Source organism: Centropristis striata, chromosome 6 (genome assembly GCF_030273125.1).
Source record: "Centropristis striata isolate RG_2023a ecotype Rhode Island chromosome 6, C.striata_1.0, whole genome shotgun sequence".
NCBI classification, from domain to species: Eukaryota; Metazoa; Chordata; class Actinopteri; order Perciformes; family Serranidae; genus Centropristis; species Centropristis striata.
The window spans coordinates 16,909,069-16,928,152 of record NC_081522.1 but is presented as its reverse complement, the minus strand read 5'-3'; the positions used below and the strand labels follow the sequence as shown (position 1 = coordinate 16,928,152).

Sequence of the window (19,084 nt, the reverse complement as noted above, 5' to 3'; positions counted from 1 at the left end):
GATGCATTTGCTTAAACTTTCTAAGTTGCTCTCACTGGTCAATTAAGATGCTGACAGAACTGCATCGCAATTTGAGTAGATAAGCAAGATATAAGGCTTGAAATGAAATGGTGGGGCCTTGTTGCCTCACTACAAAAGGAACAGCAACTGAAGGCAACATGTAACAAACATGTCCCCAGATGTTAGGCCACTGCTGAAACCCTCTCTTGTGTTTGTATTGTCAAAGTGGTTCCCAGCTGGTCAGCCGGGCCCTGCAAATCCCCCTTCCTACTTCTGTACCTGAAGATCCGGATTGGCCCGCCCCCTGTCAAATTATCCAATCAGGGGCACCTGTTCTAAATACATGGCCAGACTGTCAACTCTGTGCAAATGTTTACTTGAGAATTGGCCAGGCATATGTTTTAAACTGACCACACACACATTCAGTAACTCTGTTTAGTTACACTAGGGACCCTTTTTTTGTTTGTTTGTTTGTTTTCTGTTGTGTAAGGTTAGTTAGTAAGGTTTTCATTTCCACTTTTGTTTTCTTTTAGGAAAGTAGACTCCTCTCTGGGTCATATTTATTCCTTTGACTTGAACAGCACCCAGAAGTCTCCTTCTCTTTGAAGTCTCCCTCACCTATTTTTATTTGTGTCAATAACCTGAGCTCCTTGTTAATAAAATAACTTGTTGGTTCACCTTTTCTGGTGAGCTGGGTCATAACAGCAGGCATTTAAATGAATAGGTTGGCACTAATTGGACTTGATTGTTTCCAGGATCACTAGAAAGCATAAAGTAAGACACTGACGTTTTAAGGCTCTTGAAATTATGCATGAAGATTAAAATAATATTGCACTAAGCCAGTTAATGGCAACAACAAAGACTGGATTTGATCCTGCTTAAAGCTTTTGACAAGTTGGGAGGAGGCCCCTTGTTTTTCATCAGCCTGCACAGACTGAGTGTAATCTCACTTCATCATCCTTTTATCACATGACACTTGTTAAAAGCCTTAGCTTACTGTACACTGTACATTCCTCTACTGTGGCCTGTCAGCTGATTAGAGTCTTAGTAACAATACTTTTCATCTACTGGACTTCCAGCACTGTTTTTTCATAACACTTAGTGTGTTGTTTCCCATGACCATAGGTATTTGTTGGAACTTGTCCTGAATTTGCTAACAAACAAAACTGTGTAAAACAAAAAGAAGCCTGCAAAAGTTTAGTTTTGATATTTATTTTACAACTCATCAGCAATAATTTAGAACAGCATATGTGTAAAGCATTAACGAAATGTGCAACAGTTGCTCAGTTAAATCTTTAAAAAAGAATCCATAGACTTCTACAACATTGACATAGACATGTATACTTTATGGTATATTCACAAAAAAAAACTATTTACAGACACACATGCCACTTTATATAACAGTTGATAACAGATTTGAGGCAAAACCAGCTTAAGTAAACTACAAAAGCAATGTCATGTATGCAAAATACAATGAAAATCATCTGTTTATTCAGTCACGTGTGAAACTTAAAAAAGCTGAACAACACTACACTTGCAGGAATTAATCTCTTAGAAAACAGGCCAAGATCAAGTTCCTAGAACTGTGATGGTCACATGACCACAGCTTCTTTCTCACTTTTGTCAAATATTTTTAAAAAAGCAAGGTTTATACATAATGATAGCATATAACACAGAATTGGGGGTAGTCTGGTGTGAAGTGGGGTGCGGGGTTTTCAAATCTGATTATGATTTGAATCATTTTGAGCCAGTTTTGTTAAATCTGGTAAATAACTTTACTGCACCACTTTACTGCATGAAATCATCACAAAGTATGTGGTATCGCTCGCTTTTCAAATGAAATTTTATATTTTTATTTCAAGACAACCCAACACAATGAAAAGGGGTCTTAGAGAACTACAGTGATTGACTGTCAAAATGATGAGGTGGCTTTTGGGAAAAAGCAGAAAAAAGTGCACTTTACGTCTCAAAGAGTAAAGATCATCCTACATACAAACTTTAACAGCTGGGAAAATACAGGTACATTCAATATCAAAGATCTATAAGGTGCTATCCTACAATGTTTCCTGGCGGTACAGGAGGTCACTGCATCTCTGTGCTGAAATGCTTCATTCAGGGGGTGGTACAATATGCTGATCAAGCAGCCCCTTGTAAATGAAGGGATTCTTCTTTCCATTATTCTGAATGATTGTTTTTTTTCTTTCCTCACAAGAACAAACAAGGAAATTAGAGTAAACGTAGATCTGTAAAAATGAGTCAGACCTCTCCCATAATTGAATTATTATCAATGTGTAAAGTTTCTTGTATGGACTGTTAATGATGGGCATGTGTGGGCTGGGAGGGTTACTATTAATTTCTTCTCTTCTTCGGGACAGTGATGTGCCTACCCCATGCACAGGTGGGGATGAGGTACTGTGGGCGTTACACTTCCGGGGGGCACTTCTTTTATAGGCCCACATTTACATATTAATGAATCAGACAGTCTTCCAGGTAATAATATTTACAGTCAGAGTCAGCCAGGCTCTTATAACCTTGGCAGAGGTCAGTTGCAACTCGATACATCCAAAGAGACTCGCTGATTGGGATATTGCGCACTGTTGTACTCAAAGTTTTGGCACCAATGCTGCCACTTCAAAATATTTTATCAAAGAGGATAAAAAACTAACTCCAGCACAACACAGCCGTGTATTAATGTCAATCATTGTCGATAATCATTAAGATTGATTAATCTAGCATAAGTGCAAAAGGCACACGCCGTCACAACTGTCCCCTGTTTCAAGATATTGTACATGAGAAACTCTTCTGTGAAACCTCGTTTGAAAACTAGCCTAATTTAAAAATAAAAAAATGAAATACATAAACTCCTCAGCAGAATGCACGGAAAGGTAACACGGACAAATTAGCTCGTTTGAGAAGCACAAAACTGATCTTGTGGGTTTTTCTGGCTCTCCTGGGAGGTCTCAGCTACGTCATCCTCCCCTTCGTCACTCGCGGGACTTTCCTCGCGCTCCTCAGGTGAGCCCAACTCAGCCTCGTGTGACTCGTCGCTGTCTGGACTGTGGCAGTCCTTGGGCTGAGAGTTGGCTCCAAAGTGCACAGACAGGCCGGGAAGAGCGGCAGCAGCAGCCGCGGCCGCCGCTGCTGACGCGTGCGCGGGGTAAAGCCAGGGGAAAGGGGACGCGAGAGCGGCTGCCGCGGGGTACATGTACTTTTCAATGTTGCTCTTATCGAAAAAAGGCATATAAGACGCCGCGGCTGAGGGGTTGATGAAGTAGAAAGGCATGCAAATAGGTGTCTGCTGTCCCACATTGCTTATTCCCATCAGAGAGTTCATAAACGCCAGATCGGGTCTGCTGCTGTCCGTGGCCCCTGTCCCGTTCCCATGCCAGTTCATCTTTGGTTTCTTGGCAGCGCGATCATCTCCAAACTCTTGCTTGATCTTCACTGCCTTGGGTCCCTGCGCCTTGCGCTCACATTCTTTATCTTTGCCGTCGCTCTTTTCCGCCTCGCCTCCGTATCCACTGTCAGTGTCTGTGTCATTCTCGTTAAGCTCCCCGCCTTGGGTCCTCTGAATGACCGGGACACAGTTGGCTTGGCTGTCGGCTTTCTGCCCATCCTGTGCGTCCCCGGAGGGTAGCTGGTGCTGGAGCGGCGGCGCGCCAGGCTGGAACTGCGCCAACACCTTGTGAAGGTGGTTGATGAGCTGCGCGCACCTCTGCTCTCGTGTCGTCCAGTTCTCAAACTGACTCAGGTACTGCAGGACCTCTTTAGCACAGGCCTGGAACCCGGAGTGGAACGCGTCCAGGTCTGCATGAATGGAAGATTTGATCGACCGGTCCCCTGCGAAACATGCCATCCAGAGATTAACAGATCAGTATTGTTTAACGCGTAGCACATTATGCCAATGACACGGGCACGTGTCAGTAGCACATTTTATAAGTCTGTTGTGGTACCATCAAAATGCGCATTCTCCTCTATATACATTTGTCCTATTCAAGTACATTTTCTGTTGCTGACATAAAGTTTCATGTAAAGCATTTTTCTTAACTTCGGGTTTGTTCAGCTTACCATTCTGCAAAGCGATAATCTTCTGGTGCTGCTGCTCAGTGACAGCAGTCAGTGCGTTTAAATGTTTCAGCGTTAACTCCAGGACAACTGCTTTCTCCAAATGCCCGAGCGTCTGTGGGGGAAAAACAAAGGTTAGGCTAGTTGTTTACGATTTCTCATGTCCTGTAAAAAAAAAAAAAGGTTCCCTAAATATGAAAAAGAAAAAGAAAAACATTTTGTAGTGTCACGAACTCACCGATAGCTTCAGATGTTCGGGTAACAAATCCTTCAGCTGGCCAATACATTCGTTGATTCTGTCTCTCCTCTTCTTTTCTATCAACCGGTGTGGTAACTTGTATGCGTCCTGCTGGCACAAACAAAAGTTTACTGTATTAAAAAACAAATCTATGTGTAAAAGTTACTGTATTATGCGCGCAGAGTTTCATGCGCACACAAATATTGGTTGATGGAAACAACAAACTAAAAATGTAAATGCCTTTTACGCACCTTCCCACCATCCTCTCGTTTTATTCCTCTTTTGGATTTGCACATGTAGAGAGAAGGGTAGTCCACCCTAAAGTAAAGAATAAAGTGTCCGGTTATTCACCAGGTTGTCATGACAGTTTATTAGACAGACTTTGACAGAGTTTGCCAAAAGCGACACTCACCCTAAGAAATCTGCGTGCTCCATGAACTGCCTGTCCTGTAAATGCGGTATTCTTTCATCCATCACTTCTCCGCTGCTGGTTATCCTGCTCCTGAGCTTCTTTGGGGAATGTTTGTTATTCCACGATTCACACACACACATACGCACACGGGCTGGCTGAGGGAGATGATGCACAGTGCGTGTCCTCCAGTGGAGCTGCGCTTCAGACTGATGTCTATAGTTCCCTGAGCTGCCACTTTGCAAAGCCGTCGGTGCTGTGGTTAGAGCGCACGCGCGCCTCCGGTAGGGAACAGCTTCCGACTCACGTGTAGCCTGCACCAGCACAAAGTCCGGTAATTAGACCTTCTCTGTGTTAGAGCAGCTATCTATCGCAGCTGTCCCTATAGCGATGTAGTCCAAACACTTTTGACCTGGTTGTTGAAACGTGATTAATGCACAAAATGTATGGAGAGAATGAGCACAGGCACGAGGAGATAAATATCCGTTTACTAACAGTAGCGTTAATGCATCTAATATAATTATGGTCCGAAACTTTGCAGCTCGAGCCTGTCTTCCGGACTGATAAGCGATCGGATATGCTGTTATATCGAATGTCATAAATAATAAGTCATAAATCATCAAACTATCTTGCACACATTCACAGTTTAGAGGGAACACACATGTCTTAAATCTGTTTTTTTTAAACCAAACAAAAAACAGTTTTTCCTGCTGTTTATATTAAAAACAAAAATTAAACTAGGAACTCACTGCCCTGTCCCTAACAAAATAGGACACACGCTAATATGAAGTGAAAACACACAGAGCGTAAACAAATACCCGAGGTGTGCCTGCGTGCACGTCGTGCGCGCTTGTGTTGTTGCCCGAGGCAGGGCAGGGTAACCTATTCATACATCTCCAGTCGCTCAAAGCTGCGTTGTCAGTAACCATGGCACCGGCCCAGCTGTGTGCACAAACACGTGCGTCGAGGTTCTTTATTAATCTCGGTATGGGTGCTGCTCTCCCACCTCCATCCGAGCGCCTTTACAAAATAATAAAATATTAACAGTAATAAAAACATTGGCGTGATGATGAATGAGGTTTTTCTGACTATTTTTATTCATCTGATCTTTTAAAACAATTCATATCCACTTAATATGAAAAATGTCCCTATATTAATTCAAAGTCACTCCGTTTGTGTTGTTGTTGCTATATTTACTTAAATAAAAGTAAGCAAGATCCAGAACCTTCCATCAAAATATGTCATTGCAAATTGAAAAAGTTTTATAAATGACTCCATGGAGCTAATCTGATTGTCAGTGACACCTGCTCTTCTCTTGGTAACATTTAAGAGCTCAAAAACAGTAAAAATCTGAGCCCCTGTAATGCCCTCACATGCCTTATGATCACATTACTTCTTCCTGTAAGTCATGTGACTCTGGCTGGCAGCATATGGCTCTCTTGTGTAACAGTGCTGATAAAGAATGATCCAATCACTCTGGCTCTCAAATGAAGTGTGACCTCCTCTGTGCTGGCTTTTCATTAACTCGTACCTGCTGATTTGCCCATGTACTTTCCCTTTCTTGTTTTTAATGTAACTACAAGTGAAGTCATCTCACAGTCGTATGTTGGAATCCCCCTTTGTGACTTCCTGCCCCCCTTCCCTCCTCTTCCTTTCCTCCACAGTATGCTGCCTGCTCTATATGTGGCACTGGAGCCGCTTTAGGAATCCAGTCCAAATGTTTTCCATATTAGTTCAGAGCCTTCTCTGTTTCCAAATAGCAGCCGAGCTGGGCTTATGGTGAGAGGAGGCCTTGGCAGGGAGGGGAAGGGACGGGGAGAGAGGCAGACGGCAGGCAGGCTCATCCACCCCAAACACTGCAACAGTAAAAGTCGAGAGTACAGAAAGAGAAAAGAGTTTTAAGAAAGGAGGAGAAATGGGGCAGGGGCAGAAAGGTTCCAAAGACAAGAAGGAGGGCAAGAAGAAGAAGAGGGATGAAAGCCCAGCGCCAGAGGACGGCAATAAGTGCAGAGTCTGTCGTTTCCCTCTGCTCGTCGCCCTTTTCCAGCTGCTGTTGGGGGTGGCCGTCACAGTCGTGGCCTTCCTTATGTTGGCCACCAGCCCCTCACTCCTGGCCAGGGAGACGCCACACTGGGCTGGAATCATTGTAAGCTCCGTCCTTATGCTCTTACATCAGTTCACATGTTTGCATGGAGTCTCCCTGTTTCTGATACCTCTGCATGACCCACAGTTATATCCCTAAATGTGTTGTCAATCTTCACCACACGGCATGTCAACACTGGCCCTTACCCACAGGTCTCAGCCAGACGGTCAATGTAGGCATGGGAAATCACTGGTGTGGTCATGTTCTAATAAATCTCCATCTGTGATGTTCCTCTGAATGCATGCGCCTGAATACACAATCCGTTTCAGTCACACAAGCATGCTTGCATCTTGTTGTTTTTGTTGGATGTCCAACAAATCCTCAACATCTGGCCTGATGAGGGAGACCATTAAATAACAGCATGTCATATTCAGACTTGACCTTTGAACTACCAAGTAACACTTAAATACCTTGTTATTGTTTGGAAATGTGACGTGCGTTCTGTACTTGCTTACACCTCATCACCCTTACCATCAGTGCGCGCACACACACACACAGTCAAAGGTAAGCTGTTTATTTTAACAAGGTTTATGAGCGTAAATTGCATTGTCAGTTTATGTGCAAGCACTTAAAGTAAACTAACACTTGAGGAGTAAAAATGAAAGCAGCTGAAGTGTTAAAGATAAAGGAAGATGAAATGTCTTATGAAAGCAACTGATATGTTAGTGGACATGTAAGCAGGTCAGCTGAAGTCTCATTTCAAGGATTAAGAAGAAAGTGCTGCAAAAAAGATGTGATAACATGATGCAACACTAAAATCAGTTAAAGCGTCAGAGTTGTAGAGCTGAAAGTAGTTGAAATCAGACAAACTGCACTCTTGTGGGAGGTTTCGTTATCAGTTAGTGGTAGTTAGTAAGCACTAAATGTAAACTAACATCACAGCTGCTTTTATCTTTACTCTTCAAGTGTTAAAGATAAAGGAAGATGAAATGTCTTGGCCATGAAAATAATTGAAACGTAAGCACATAAAGTAGTTGAAGCGTCAGTTAAAAAGTAAGAAATGAGTACAGTTAAAGTTTAATTTGAAAAAAATTATGAAGAAAGTGCTGCGGCAAAGAAGTGTGATAACGTGATGCAATACTCAAAGCAATGGAAGTGTCAGTTCGAGTGTAGGTTAATAGTACTGTAAATTGTTCTTTGCCATTTCATTCTATTTTAAGTTTTATTATTGTATTATTTAACAGTCTCTGTTATATTTGTAATACCAAACAACAAAGGTAAATTTTTTTCATCATAATTTGGAATAAGATTTCAGGTCACATTTTAGTGGTAGAAAAAAAACGTGTTATCACTGTTTGGATCCTATCCTAGCTTATCTCAGATGCCATCTGCTCTCGAAAACATCCCTGGACACCAGCATCCCGAGTTAGATCCTCACGAGATTCAGCCAAGTGAAAAACACTGAGGTCATCAAGAACTTTCCAGAGAATCCTGAGTGCTTAAGAACCTGAGAAAAACATTTAAATAAGATGCTGCACGCCAGTCACAAGACTCCAATTGCACTGAAGAGATAGAGTGTGAGTGTGTCCGTGTGAGAGAGGGAGGAGAGAGAGAGAGAGAGAGAGAGAGAGAGAGAGAGAGAGAGAGAGAGAGAGAGAGAGAGAGAGAGAGAGAGAGAGAGAGAGAGAGAGAGAGAGAGAGAGAGAAAGAGAGAGAGAGAGAAAGAGAGGGGGGGGGGGGAGATAGTAATGTAATCAGATGACAGCTTGGTGCTGAATCAAGCAATATTATAAGAAACCCCCAAAAACCTGGGCACAAAATACTTTTTAGAACAAGATTCTGTATCTTCCACACATACTGTACATTACATACATAGGAATACATAACAGCAACATGGTACACATTTATTGATGTTTAAAGGCTACAAAATAAGTGCCATGTTGCCATTCCCATTGCCCTGATATAAGTGAACTATGTCAAATATTATTTGATGTGTTGATGTGCAGCTGTGTCTGGTTTCCATCCTGGGCTTTATCCTGTACTGTGTCACCTACCACCCTGATGAGAGAAACTCCTTGCAATTCATTGTCAAGGTGAGTCTCCACACTGTTTAAGACACTGTTGCAAAAGTGAAAGTGAACAAATCAGTCTGTGAATGACAATGTGCCACAGAGTCAAATAAGGTTACTTAATAATGCACGTCTCTTTAAAATTGGCCAAAGATATATAGTGGAATCTTAAAACTAGGTGGGTCAGTGCATTTTCCAGACAGAAAAGTCCTTTGCAGAGAACAATGTTTTACGAACTGTAGTTGTAAGATGGCTGTTGCTATAAATGAGAGAGAAAGGCATTTAACTGCATTCTTGTTTAAAAGAGCTCTGTGGGGATTCCTATGAGTGGATGAGTGCATTCATTAATCCGACTCGATTGTGCAGCTTAATTAGCTGTACAACATATGCAGTTGGAATTTCAGGGCAATTAAAATCAGGCCGCCATTGTTTGAGACTGAGAAGCCGGTCCTTGGAAGGAGCATCTTTTGTTTTTTCTTTTTTCAGTCTGGCTGGCGTGTGCATACCAGGTTCAAATATGTACTTAGGGTGTGAAGAGAAGAATTCAAAACACTTCAGTAGTATTTTGCCTTAAGAAATTAAGCTAATTTGCAAAATGGTCTTAGCAGAAGGGCATGATAGAAAGCCAATTCCACGTGTGCATGTGTAGTTTTAAACACCATCAGAGCAGGCTGACTCGCCAAAATAACTGTGATTTTCTTAATTTACATCTCAACATAGAAAGTTTTCAAAGCAGAAAATGGAAATATTAAATGATTTATAAGAGAATGTGGTTATAACTGTGCATATTTCTTCTTTCTTGTTGAACAGTTGTTGTGTCGCACTGCAGCAAATACATTTACAGGAGTTGTGTAGGTTAGAGTTTAAGACAAATTAAGTACTCCTTTAAAAATAGTTGATCATCTGTATGTCAGAGCAGCTGCAGAAAAACAAATGTGATTTATTAATGCCATTAATCAAATAGCTCAGTAATGTGATGGCTTTAAAACATACATATTTATCTTAAGAGTCTATGGATTAAAAGTCAGTTGGTTTATGTATTTAAATGAACCTAGGCACAATGTGAGCAAAAAGTGAATAGAAGATTCTCTGGAACTGGAAACAGTTTTGAAATGTGACAACATCATATACTGCAGTCATATGAAGGTTAGGTTAGGTTAGGTTATGCAATCCTTCAAATTAGTATTTACTGTTTTAAGATAATCAGTTTCTCGCACATTAGTTCTTTGAATTTGTATGTGCTCACTCAAAAGTGTTCCAGTACACCATGGGCTGTAAACAACATGAGTGTTTTCTCCTGCTTTGAGGTTTCAGATCATCTCCAAGAAGTGAAGTCCAAAATGTTCCATGAAGTACTTGTCAGTGCACTTGGTGATCATACATTTCCTTGTAGCTGTTCCAAAATGAATGTAAATGACATTATAAATCAAGCACCGCTCATCACTTGCATAATTCCATAAGCAGCATGTAACCATGAGCAAAATACACCAGCGAATGAGCGCTCCAGTTATATAAGCGAAGGATTAAGATGAAGGTTTAGTGTGATTGAGATTGTGCAATTGCATAAACAACACAAAGCCTCTGTCACATTTTACAACTGTATTTTTAGATGCTGTCTGTTGTTCTGCATGCTCACAGGATGTGCAGTAAAGGTGGGAAGCGGCTGTAGCTGCAGGGCACTCTTACATGTGCCGTGTCTCCTCTGTGCTAGGAGCTGGGCTCCTGCTCTGAGGGTCAGGCTTTGCCTTGTAGTATTGTGGGTAATCTCTTTGAATTCTACTTGCCATAGGCACTGAGCCAGCACGTCTGTTCTCTAAGCTACAGTTTTGGCACTCTGGGTTAATCATGAGACAACAGACTAAAGCAAGAGCCAGACTTGTAGTACAAAAAAACACAGAGTTGAAGACAAGACATTTTTTTTTTTTTTTTATCAAAGCTTTTGAGATGAAAGTGCATGACCTGTGACTTGTCTTCTGCCCACTACAGCTCCTGTACTTCATCCTGTGTACTATCGGCCTGGTCATTTCAGTGCTGGCTATGGCGTTTGCTGGACACCACTACTCACAGACCAGCAGCTTCAACTGTGAGCAGAAGGGCGAGGACTGCGTGTGCAAACTGGATCAGAATGACCCAATAGCGCGCACCTTCACCTACGAGGGAGTGAGCGACTGCGAGGTGATCACCGGGACGCTCACATTCTACTTCCTGCTCCAGATTGTGCTGAACCTGGTCCAGGCACTCGTGTGTGCCGTCGGTGCCTTCATCATGTGGAAGCACCGTTACCAGGTGTTTTTCGCCGGCCTTCAGATCGGCTCTCCCTCCTCCCAGCAGTGGCAGAAGGTTTAACACGATGATGATGACAGAGTTAATGGGATGACTCTGATCAGTCAGATAATGCCAACAGTGTGACTGCACTCTGAGGGATGGGGACATTTGCCTTTTTGACGTGTGCCTAAGTGTGTTTTCTTTGATGTCAGTTTATATTAACCTTTTGTGCTACTTGTACTATATTGGATTTTTGCACAGATTTTGTATACCATATAAGTAACTTTATACTTCCAGTTGCCAAAGTATAACTTGAATAGATGTAGAGAAGCAAAACAGCTGGTCTATTTTTGAAAAATCTATATATTTGTGTTCCAAGATAACTAATTTTTCACAATGTTTCCAATAATCTTGACAGTTGCTCTAAGTACATACAGCGCATATACAGTTTCTAGACAAATTATAACACTGAAAACTGAAGTAGGTAATTTCTTATGCACTTAACAGCAAAAATGTCCAGTGTTGTAAGATTTCCAAGATTTTGATTTCCTGAGATTTAATGTCCATGATTAATTGCTCCAGTGTTACTTTGGGTGGCACAATGAATCATTGTGTTGTCAAATTATAGTTTGTAAATGGTAAATGACCTCAAGCTTACTTTTCACAGTTTTCACACAGTATAAATGTCAAATATTATCTAAATGCAGTACCAAATATTATTAGGACAAGTTAAAAAAAATAATTCTCTATCCGTTTTTGCTACTAAGTAGATTTATTCCATGAGTAACCCTTTTCTGTTTCTTTTGCTTCTATATAAACATATGCAGCTCTGTAAATACAGCATAATATACTTGATGAAAAAACAACAACAAAGTACTTTTCAGCTGATAGAAGTAATTCTCCAAAGAGTCCAATTATGCACACTAAAAACAGATCCTGACAGCAGCAACACAAGCTGGGCAGGTTACACTCCATGAGACTGGATCCAGACTGAACTGGGCTGTGGCTTGCGAAGGTGGATGCCAGGCCAGTAGCCAGCATGACTCAAACAGCCTGTAGGAGTCAAACTACTGCAGCCACAAAGGGAGGGGGGAAGGGGCCGGGGTGAGGAAAGGGGGACTCAGACAGGCAGCTGGACAGAGCTAACTAAATCATCTCACTGTGTTTACAACGTTTCAGTTTATTTCTTTCGCCCGGGACAGAGCAAAACAGACAAAACAACCTCAACATTTTTAGATTTGTATTTTAAAATGCTTTTCCCCATGCAGAGGTTCAGTTTTATTTTATTCTTACTCTCATCTCAGGGGCCGACAGCAGTTACCCACAGTCTATACAAGCTGAGCAGGGAATGGCAAACGTGAGGCAGTTTCTGCACCAAATTAGATGAACCACATGCCCGGGGGAGAAGTGAAATTAGTGTGCAATGTTACATCTATTGTGTCAATGATGAAAAAGGTTAATTGACTGGAGATGATATTAAAATACAGTTTACAGAATGTGATGTTTTTGAGACAGGGGGTTTTCATTCAGGTGAAAAAAAAGTGCATTTCCTTTTCAATACTGTCATACCATGTGTGGTTACAAATACAAATCTTTGATTCAGCTATATGCAGTTTCCTTTTTCCTGTTGTGTCATCACTCATGAGCAGTTAATACGCAGAAAGAGTAAATTCTGGTGAAAACTAGCTCATATGCAAATTAATGGATTTGGTTTTTGGGTTGATTGGATTATTATAAATAAAGACTGAAAAACTGAGCAGAAAGAGAATCAGTGAGCATCTCTAACTGTGAAGTCCTAACTATGTTTTACCTAAACATAAGGCCAGCGTATCAGGGGAAAATACACACTATAATATTATTTGTCATCCATATAAAATATTTATATTTACAAACTCTCACACAACACCAAGCAGTATTATTTTGGTCTCACTTATCTAGTCGAATGCTCACTACTATAACTATAGAGTTTTTAGGAATCCAAACATATGACTTGACTGATCTGTGACATCTCCAAGAGACAAAGCCATCTCTGTCTGAGCCTGGTTATGATTTACTGAGATCATGACTGTTTATACAAGATTTAAACAAGTTAACTGTGACCGCTCACAGTCATTATACATATTTTCTAGGGCAGCACATTTGATAACTACCATAATTTTTAAATGTAAGAAACATTATTTGTTCAGTGATGATGGAGCCCAGTTTGATAACAATGAGCAGAGAATCAGCAGGATGTTTAAAGAAGAAGTGTATTATCATGGGAATTATTTAATAGTTCTGTTTAATGATACCTCTCACACACTGTGGAAGCTCACACTGTACATACAGCATCTACATGTGACGGAGGGCAGGCCCGTTTGCGGTGTTTTTCCATGTGTTTGTTCAGTGTTATTATGTTGATGCCTCATGTGACTACAAAAGGCTCAATCCTACAGCCAGACACAGGAAGTCATATGCCAGTCATCACGGGGGCATGTTTATTTATAAAAAAGGACAGTGAGGAAGGACCTTCCTGTCTCCTCCTTAGTCAGTAACAACTTTCTGTGTGGTAAATTGATCTTTCAAGGCAAAAAAAAAACAAAAAACAGAAAACAGAATGATATCTGATTATGGTGGCCACTGACGCTGCTGAGAGTCTTTAGAAGAGACTGCAGAAGACAGAAGATCAATGTGTGTATTGACACAAATCACAACAACTTTCACAGCAACTTGAGAACAACAGACTGAACTCTCATCCAGTATTTTAATTATGCTGCCAATGCTGTTACTTTATATGCATATCTACAGTGCATATTGTTGATAAGCAGCTAAATGTATACTTTAAATCTCCTTTTTCGTCTGGTCCTTTCTGTGCATCAAAGTCAAATTGCCTGACTCACTCACACTGGGCAAAGCACTGCCTCCAGCCACAGAGGTGTTTGGGACATTGCCTTGTATTTATTGACCTTCTCTGGGTGTTTTCTCACTCTCACTACTGAATACACACAGGCTGAGCATGTGACTCCAGGCTGTGGTTTGCAAAGAGATTCAAAAACGAGTGTGATCCTAATGTGTCAAAGGTTGTGTTCATAAAGTAAATAATACACTGCTCACGTGCATTAACAAGGTTCAGCATGTACTGAGAGGATGAAATGAAGCAGCCCGTCTTGTGTATTAGGCTAAGCTCATTCCCCCCTCTCCATGAGTAATTTAAAAAAATGTTTTGGTAAGTGGATAAGATGATTCTCTCCAAAACGATCAAAAATAAATATCGGGTAAAAAAAAAAAACAGTCTGTTTAGGAAGCGATGCAGATCAAAACACTGCATGTTTGTTTAGTATCACAGTATGGCAATGAGACTTTTGCCAGTCAGTAATGATGGTCCAGGTATTATCCTCTGCCGTCCCTTCCCTCTCTGAGTCCAATACATTCCAGTAATGCTGCACTTTACCCTTCTTGTCTATGCAGTGACAGCTGCTCACCATTATGGCACTGCGTGAGCTAATTTTAATGGCTGTCACAGGCAGCAGGAGCGAATGCAGGCCTGCCAGCGTAAACAGCGAACTGAAGCCAAGAAGGATGGGCTTCTCTGCAGAGGGTAAATGACAGGACAGGATAAAAGACCAGTTGAGGCCCTTTCCGTGATTCCTTTATCATCTTAAATATGTTACAGAAGTGCAAACATTCAGACAATCAACCAGCCACAGCTTCGAATTATTTGTTTCCACCAAGTACTGAGTGCTAAATTACAAACAATGTGAACGGATGTGTGGATGGCAGGCCTAAATATGACCAGTGTTTTACACCTATAAAGAGGATTAAATGTGTTATTTATTTATGAATAAATCCATTGCAATGCAAAGGACAAACACAGCCTTCTGAATAGACAGCGAAGGTCAGTGATGGTAACTTAGGATGTTTTCTTTTTCACATCTTCTTAAATAATCTTTTTTTTGTCTAATATACAGCCACAGCTCCAGTCAGATCACCTTAAGTATCCCTTCATTGTCACCACATGTCACACTTCAAATGTGAGCAAGGCTGTGTTCAAAAGGATGGGTTGAATGCAGAGTTTGAATTTCCCCCTAATAAGTGAACCTTAAACTCAATACAATTGCTCTGTTAGTGTGTAGGTCAGGCTTTGGATGCCCCTACGATAGAAAAAAAGGTGGAGAAAACGTGACAAAGTGCCCCCTAGAGTGCCCTTCCAGTAGAGAAAATGCGATAAAGTCTCCTCATAGGGTGCAGTGGGGAAATTGTGATGCAGTGCACTAATGGTTGCCCTTAAATAGAATAAAGATGATAAAGTGCCCTCTAGGGATGTCTTAAAATGGAGATGATGTAAACATGATGTAGGCTGCCCTACATGCTAGAAAACCCCAATTTATTTATTCGGTTTTAGCCATTCATCCATCCTTTAAGCTTTTGATTTTTTGGCCATTAATCCATTAGGGTACTTTTAGATTTTGAATTTTAGCCACTCTTCCATTACTTTAAGTTATATATTTGTTTTCATTCATCTCAACAACAACAACAACAACAACAACAACGACGACTGAGGCACAACTCTGTTAGAAAGCTGCTGACTCAATGAGTCTTGTTAGAAATTTATTACAACATCAAACCACAAAAAACACATTTTCTATACACTTTTTTAAACAGAAAGTGTCACAGGACAGTTACCAGCGAGTGCGTGCTTTGTAACCTGCCATTTGTTTGTGCAAGTTTTAAACACAAGTTCAGACTTAACAATCATTTGCAGTCCATTAGAGACTAGTGAGGATGATTTACACTAAAAGAAACTTTAAGAAACAGTAGAAGATGAAGATGATATGAGCAATTACAGTAAATATTACAGTATCAGCTGACATCTCTGTAGATATGACATATTGTAACAAAGAACTGTAAGCTTACCATCTTCAGTCAGTACTACGTTATGTACCAATAAAAGATTTAAAAGACATTTCAAGTAAGTTCTGCACAGGAAATTATTACTTTTAATTCACATTTCTGTTATTTATATACTCTGTAGAAATCTATAAAAAGGCAACTGAAATGGTGCAGCGAATGCATTTTTAAACACGACACAAATCATGCAAAAATAATGATATCCCAACTAACTAATGTTTTCAGTTACAGGCTTAAATTTATACCCTTTTTGTTTCTTAAAAAGTGCACTTTCAGCAGTTGCAATTTACTGTTTAGAAAAGTTAATGAGTAAGGCAGCATGATATCTTTTCCAAATGCAAAAATAATACTCCAGTTATGAACCGCAGATTTTCTGATAAATACTTTCAGAGATCTAAAAGGTAAAGGGGAGAATACTTGATGTCAAACCCCTCCCCAACTTCTCAAACACAGCCAATCACTGACAGTGCTGCCTTTCTCTCCGCTACCTCACACATCAACTCTGAAGACAGTTGAGGAACGGGCTGTGACTGTCCACAGACTTGACAGCACTTAACCATTAACCTCACCTCAACATTCCCCTCAACTTCTGTCTGGCACACTTACACTACAGTGGCAGATGTGTGCCGTGCCTGGACAATCATTCACAGAGTCTAGTTCCTCTGTACGAGGGTGTGTACAGACAGTCTGTAAAGCATGCACCTAATGGCCGAGTGAGCATATAAGGCACTGTTTGTATCCCATAAGGCAGTGATTGTGTCATAGAAAAGGCACTATGGCAACAATTACGTGTCAGCACTTGCTGGCCTCTTGCATTTTGAGACCAATAATTGTAAGTTAACTCTGAGTATATTGTTCTTAAGGCTGGAGCTTATGTGTGTCTGCATTTCTATCTGGTTTCCACAGCGATGGTGCCGTCACCTGCAGCATCCTGTTAGATCCTGGAGCCCCTCAGTGGGCTGTGGTGTGATGGTTGGCCTGAGGAGGACCCAGGAATCCAAGCCTCTGCTTGTTTTTCCTCTGTTCGGTCATCTGTGGAGGACAGAGAGGAAAAAAACATCAAATGCAAAACTGTATTTATGCTATTATTGTTCTAGTGGGCACTTTATTATGCAAAACACAATGTTTCCACTATGTTCACACCTAATTATGACATTTCACAAGGGAGAGTTTATCTATTTGAACTTGAAGTGCAGGTAAAAATAAAAAACTAAATAAATATTTTGGTTTGTTGCTTAAACAGGAACTTTGGTATTTTTCAACCTAGACCCTATTTGTTATTTGCTATAAAGTGACTAATTGGGACATCTAATTTTGAAATTGGTCCAGTTTTGAGTGACACTGCTGCAGCCAGCTGGTAAAGCTGACCATTACACACTGTCAATATACATCCTTTAAAGGTGATGGTTTTTGCCACGGACAGGCTGAGATTGTGTGAAGACAATGTGGAAAAAGATGTCTTGTTAAGTGAAATGTGAGTGAGGCTTGGAGAGAGGAGTGCTGGGAAGAGGTTATGTTAGCATACAGAAAGCATAGCTTATTTTTGTCTTAACGATATTTAATAAAAACTGTTTTGTGTTTGTTGCCAACAATTGTCCAGCTGAACTTCTGGCAAGTTGTGCTACAAATGGATCCTGGCACTCCGGTCAATATACTGCATCTTGGAACAATTAGTTATGCAGTGACTGTTTTTACTGGGATGACTGCTGCCAGCCAAAGAGGTGAAGAAATCCTGTTTTTTCGGAGACAGCTGCTACAAACAGAGAAAGTTATGATATTAACTTATTGTGTTGAAGTGGTATGGTAGACACGATAGCATGGCGGGATAATGGCAAAATCAAATCACTAAATAAGCCAGTATTGTTTCAGTATTGTTTTGTGGCGCTCAATACAGGATCCATTTAAAAAACTGTTTTCCCCATAACTTACTTACTGACAGAAAAAAACTTGGAAAAATAAAATCCAAGATTACCGTGTTCCCCCTTAAATAAATCTTAATTGGCTGCAAAAACTACTGAATGACACAACAAGGCGAAACACATTTCAAACATCGCAAACAAATAGTAGTGCTGCAGTAGTAGTGCAATAGTGAGTGCTTTACAATTTTAAACATGTTTTTCAACATTCTAGAGGTATTTCCCCTCCATGATGGTGTACAACATGCTGTGTCTAACTGCTGTTATGACTGGAAACTAAAATGTTCCTTAGACACCGTCATGTGTTGTGTCGAATTGTGACCTGCATGTTGCATGTTGTATAATTGTGGTGGGGAAGTTTCATGAATCAGAAGTGGCTGGTTTTTCACATTAGCAGTGGTTTCAGTGTTGGCGTCATAAATGAAGGCACTGGTTTTGTAATCCAAAAACTCTACATGCAGATGAAAGGAAATAGAGTACGCTATGCAGAACCCTAAAACCCACACAAACAAATAGCAACACACACACTCTCTGAGCTGTGATAGTGTAAAGTGCTGAGGTCAGCAGAGGTGGTAATGAGGGAGGAGCTGCAGGAGCACTTTCCTCCTAGTCAGAAACAGTTTGACTTCAGAGCTGCAGGCCTCTGCAGGCCTCCCCTCAAGACTGCAGTGCTGTGGTTTGACCTGCATAAACACTCACTTCTCAAAAATTTCTGTTTATCGTAAAGGCAGAGTGACATCTTTCCAAACCCCATGACTCCACACAAGTCAGTACAGGCTTCTTGAGTTAGACTGGAATAATTAATGGCCTGCAGTTGACTGAAATTTGGAGATTAGGCTTCACTGTTTTGTTAAAGGGCACTTCAACAGCAGGAAGACCGAACAGACTGAACTCTTTACTGAGGTAGACAGAGGTTGTTTTTTTGTTTATCGGAGTGTGATCCTACCCCAGTAGGAGCTGTTTTTCACACATCTGGCAGAAGAGGAACAAGGACAGGCCTGTGACTGGAATCACATGCAGCGGAGGCAGGTGATGAGAGTGATCAGTCACACTGCTGCAGCAGAGCTAGTCATCCAAACAGCCAGAGGCTCACTAGCGGCAATCAGTCGTGCTGATCGCTGACATGATAGTCACCTGTCGTGCTGCGTTCAG

General features: G+C 41.0%; 3 protein-coding genes across 3 annotated transcripts in view; 1 reads left to right on the top strand and 2 right to left on the bottom strand.

Annotated features, from left to right (window-relative positions):
- Positions 1–1,191: 1,191 nt before the first annotated feature.
- Positions 1,192–5,598, bottom strand: bhlhe41 (basic helix-loop-helix family, member e41). The gene is made up of 5 exons (XM_059335190.1): positions 4,716–5,598; positions 4,555–4,621; positions 4,304–4,411; positions 4,069–4,180; positions 1,192–3,840 (listed from the first exon to the last, which is right to left on the bottom strand). The coding sequence occupies exons 1-5, from the start codon at positions 4,853–4,855 to the stop codon at positions 2,900–2,902; spliced, it is 1,368 nt and encodes a 455-aa protein (XP_059191173.1). The 5' UTR covers positions 4,856–5,598; the 3' UTR covers positions 1,192–2,899.
- A 999-nt stretch (positions 5,599–6,597) lies between these two features.
- sspn (sarcospan (Kras oncogene-associated gene)) lies at positions 6,598–13,556 on the top strand. Its single transcript, XM_059335473.1, has 3 exons — positions 6,598–6,858; positions 8,802–8,888; positions 10,851–13,556. The coding sequence occupies exons 1-3, from the start codon at positions 6,628–6,630 to the stop codon at positions 11,208–11,210; spliced, it is 678 nt and encodes a 225-aa protein (XP_059191456.1). The 5' UTR covers positions 6,598–6,627; the 3' UTR covers positions 11,211–13,556.
- A 2,127-nt stretch (positions 13,557–15,683) lies between these two features.
- itpr2 (inositol 1,4,5-trisphosphate receptor, type 2) overlaps positions 15,684–19,084 on the bottom strand; it is a 64,990-nt gene continuing 61,589 nt past the window's right edge. The window contains exon 57 of the mRNA XM_059334779.1: positions 15,684–17,048. Coding sequence (XP_059190762.1) covers positions 16,968–17,048 — 81 coding nt within the window. The 3' untranslated portion in view covers positions 15,684–16,967. The remainder of the gene's footprint in view (positions 17,049–19,084) is intronic.

Excerpts from the sequence above, each read along its gene's own strand:
- bhlhe41 (XM_059335190.1), bottom strand. The coding sequence starts at position 4,855 with ATGTGTGTGTGTGAATCGTGGAATAACAAACATTCCCCAAAGAAGCTC. Across the intron at positions 4,181-4,303 it reads CCGAACATCTGAAGCTATCG|ACGCTCGGGCATTTGGAGAA; the intron begins GTGAGTTCGTGA and ends TTTCCCCCACAG. Across the intron at positions 3,841-4,068 it reads GATTATCGCTTTGCAGAATG|GGGACCGGTCGATCAAATCT; the intron begins GTAAGCTGAACA and ends CATGTTTCGCAG.
- sspn (XM_059335473.1), top strand. The coding sequence starts at position 6,628 with ATGGGGCAGGGGCAGAAAGGTTCCAAAGACAAGAAGGAGGGCAAGAAG. Across the intron at positions 6,859-8,801 it reads CACACTGGGCTGGAATCATT|CTGTGTCTGGTTTCCATCCT; the intron begins GTAAGCTCCGTC and ends GTTGATGTGCAG. Across the intron at positions 8,889-10,850 it reads CCTTGCAATTCATTGTCAAG|CTCCTGTACTTCATCCTGTG; the intron begins GTGAGTCTCCAC and ends TGCCCACTACAG.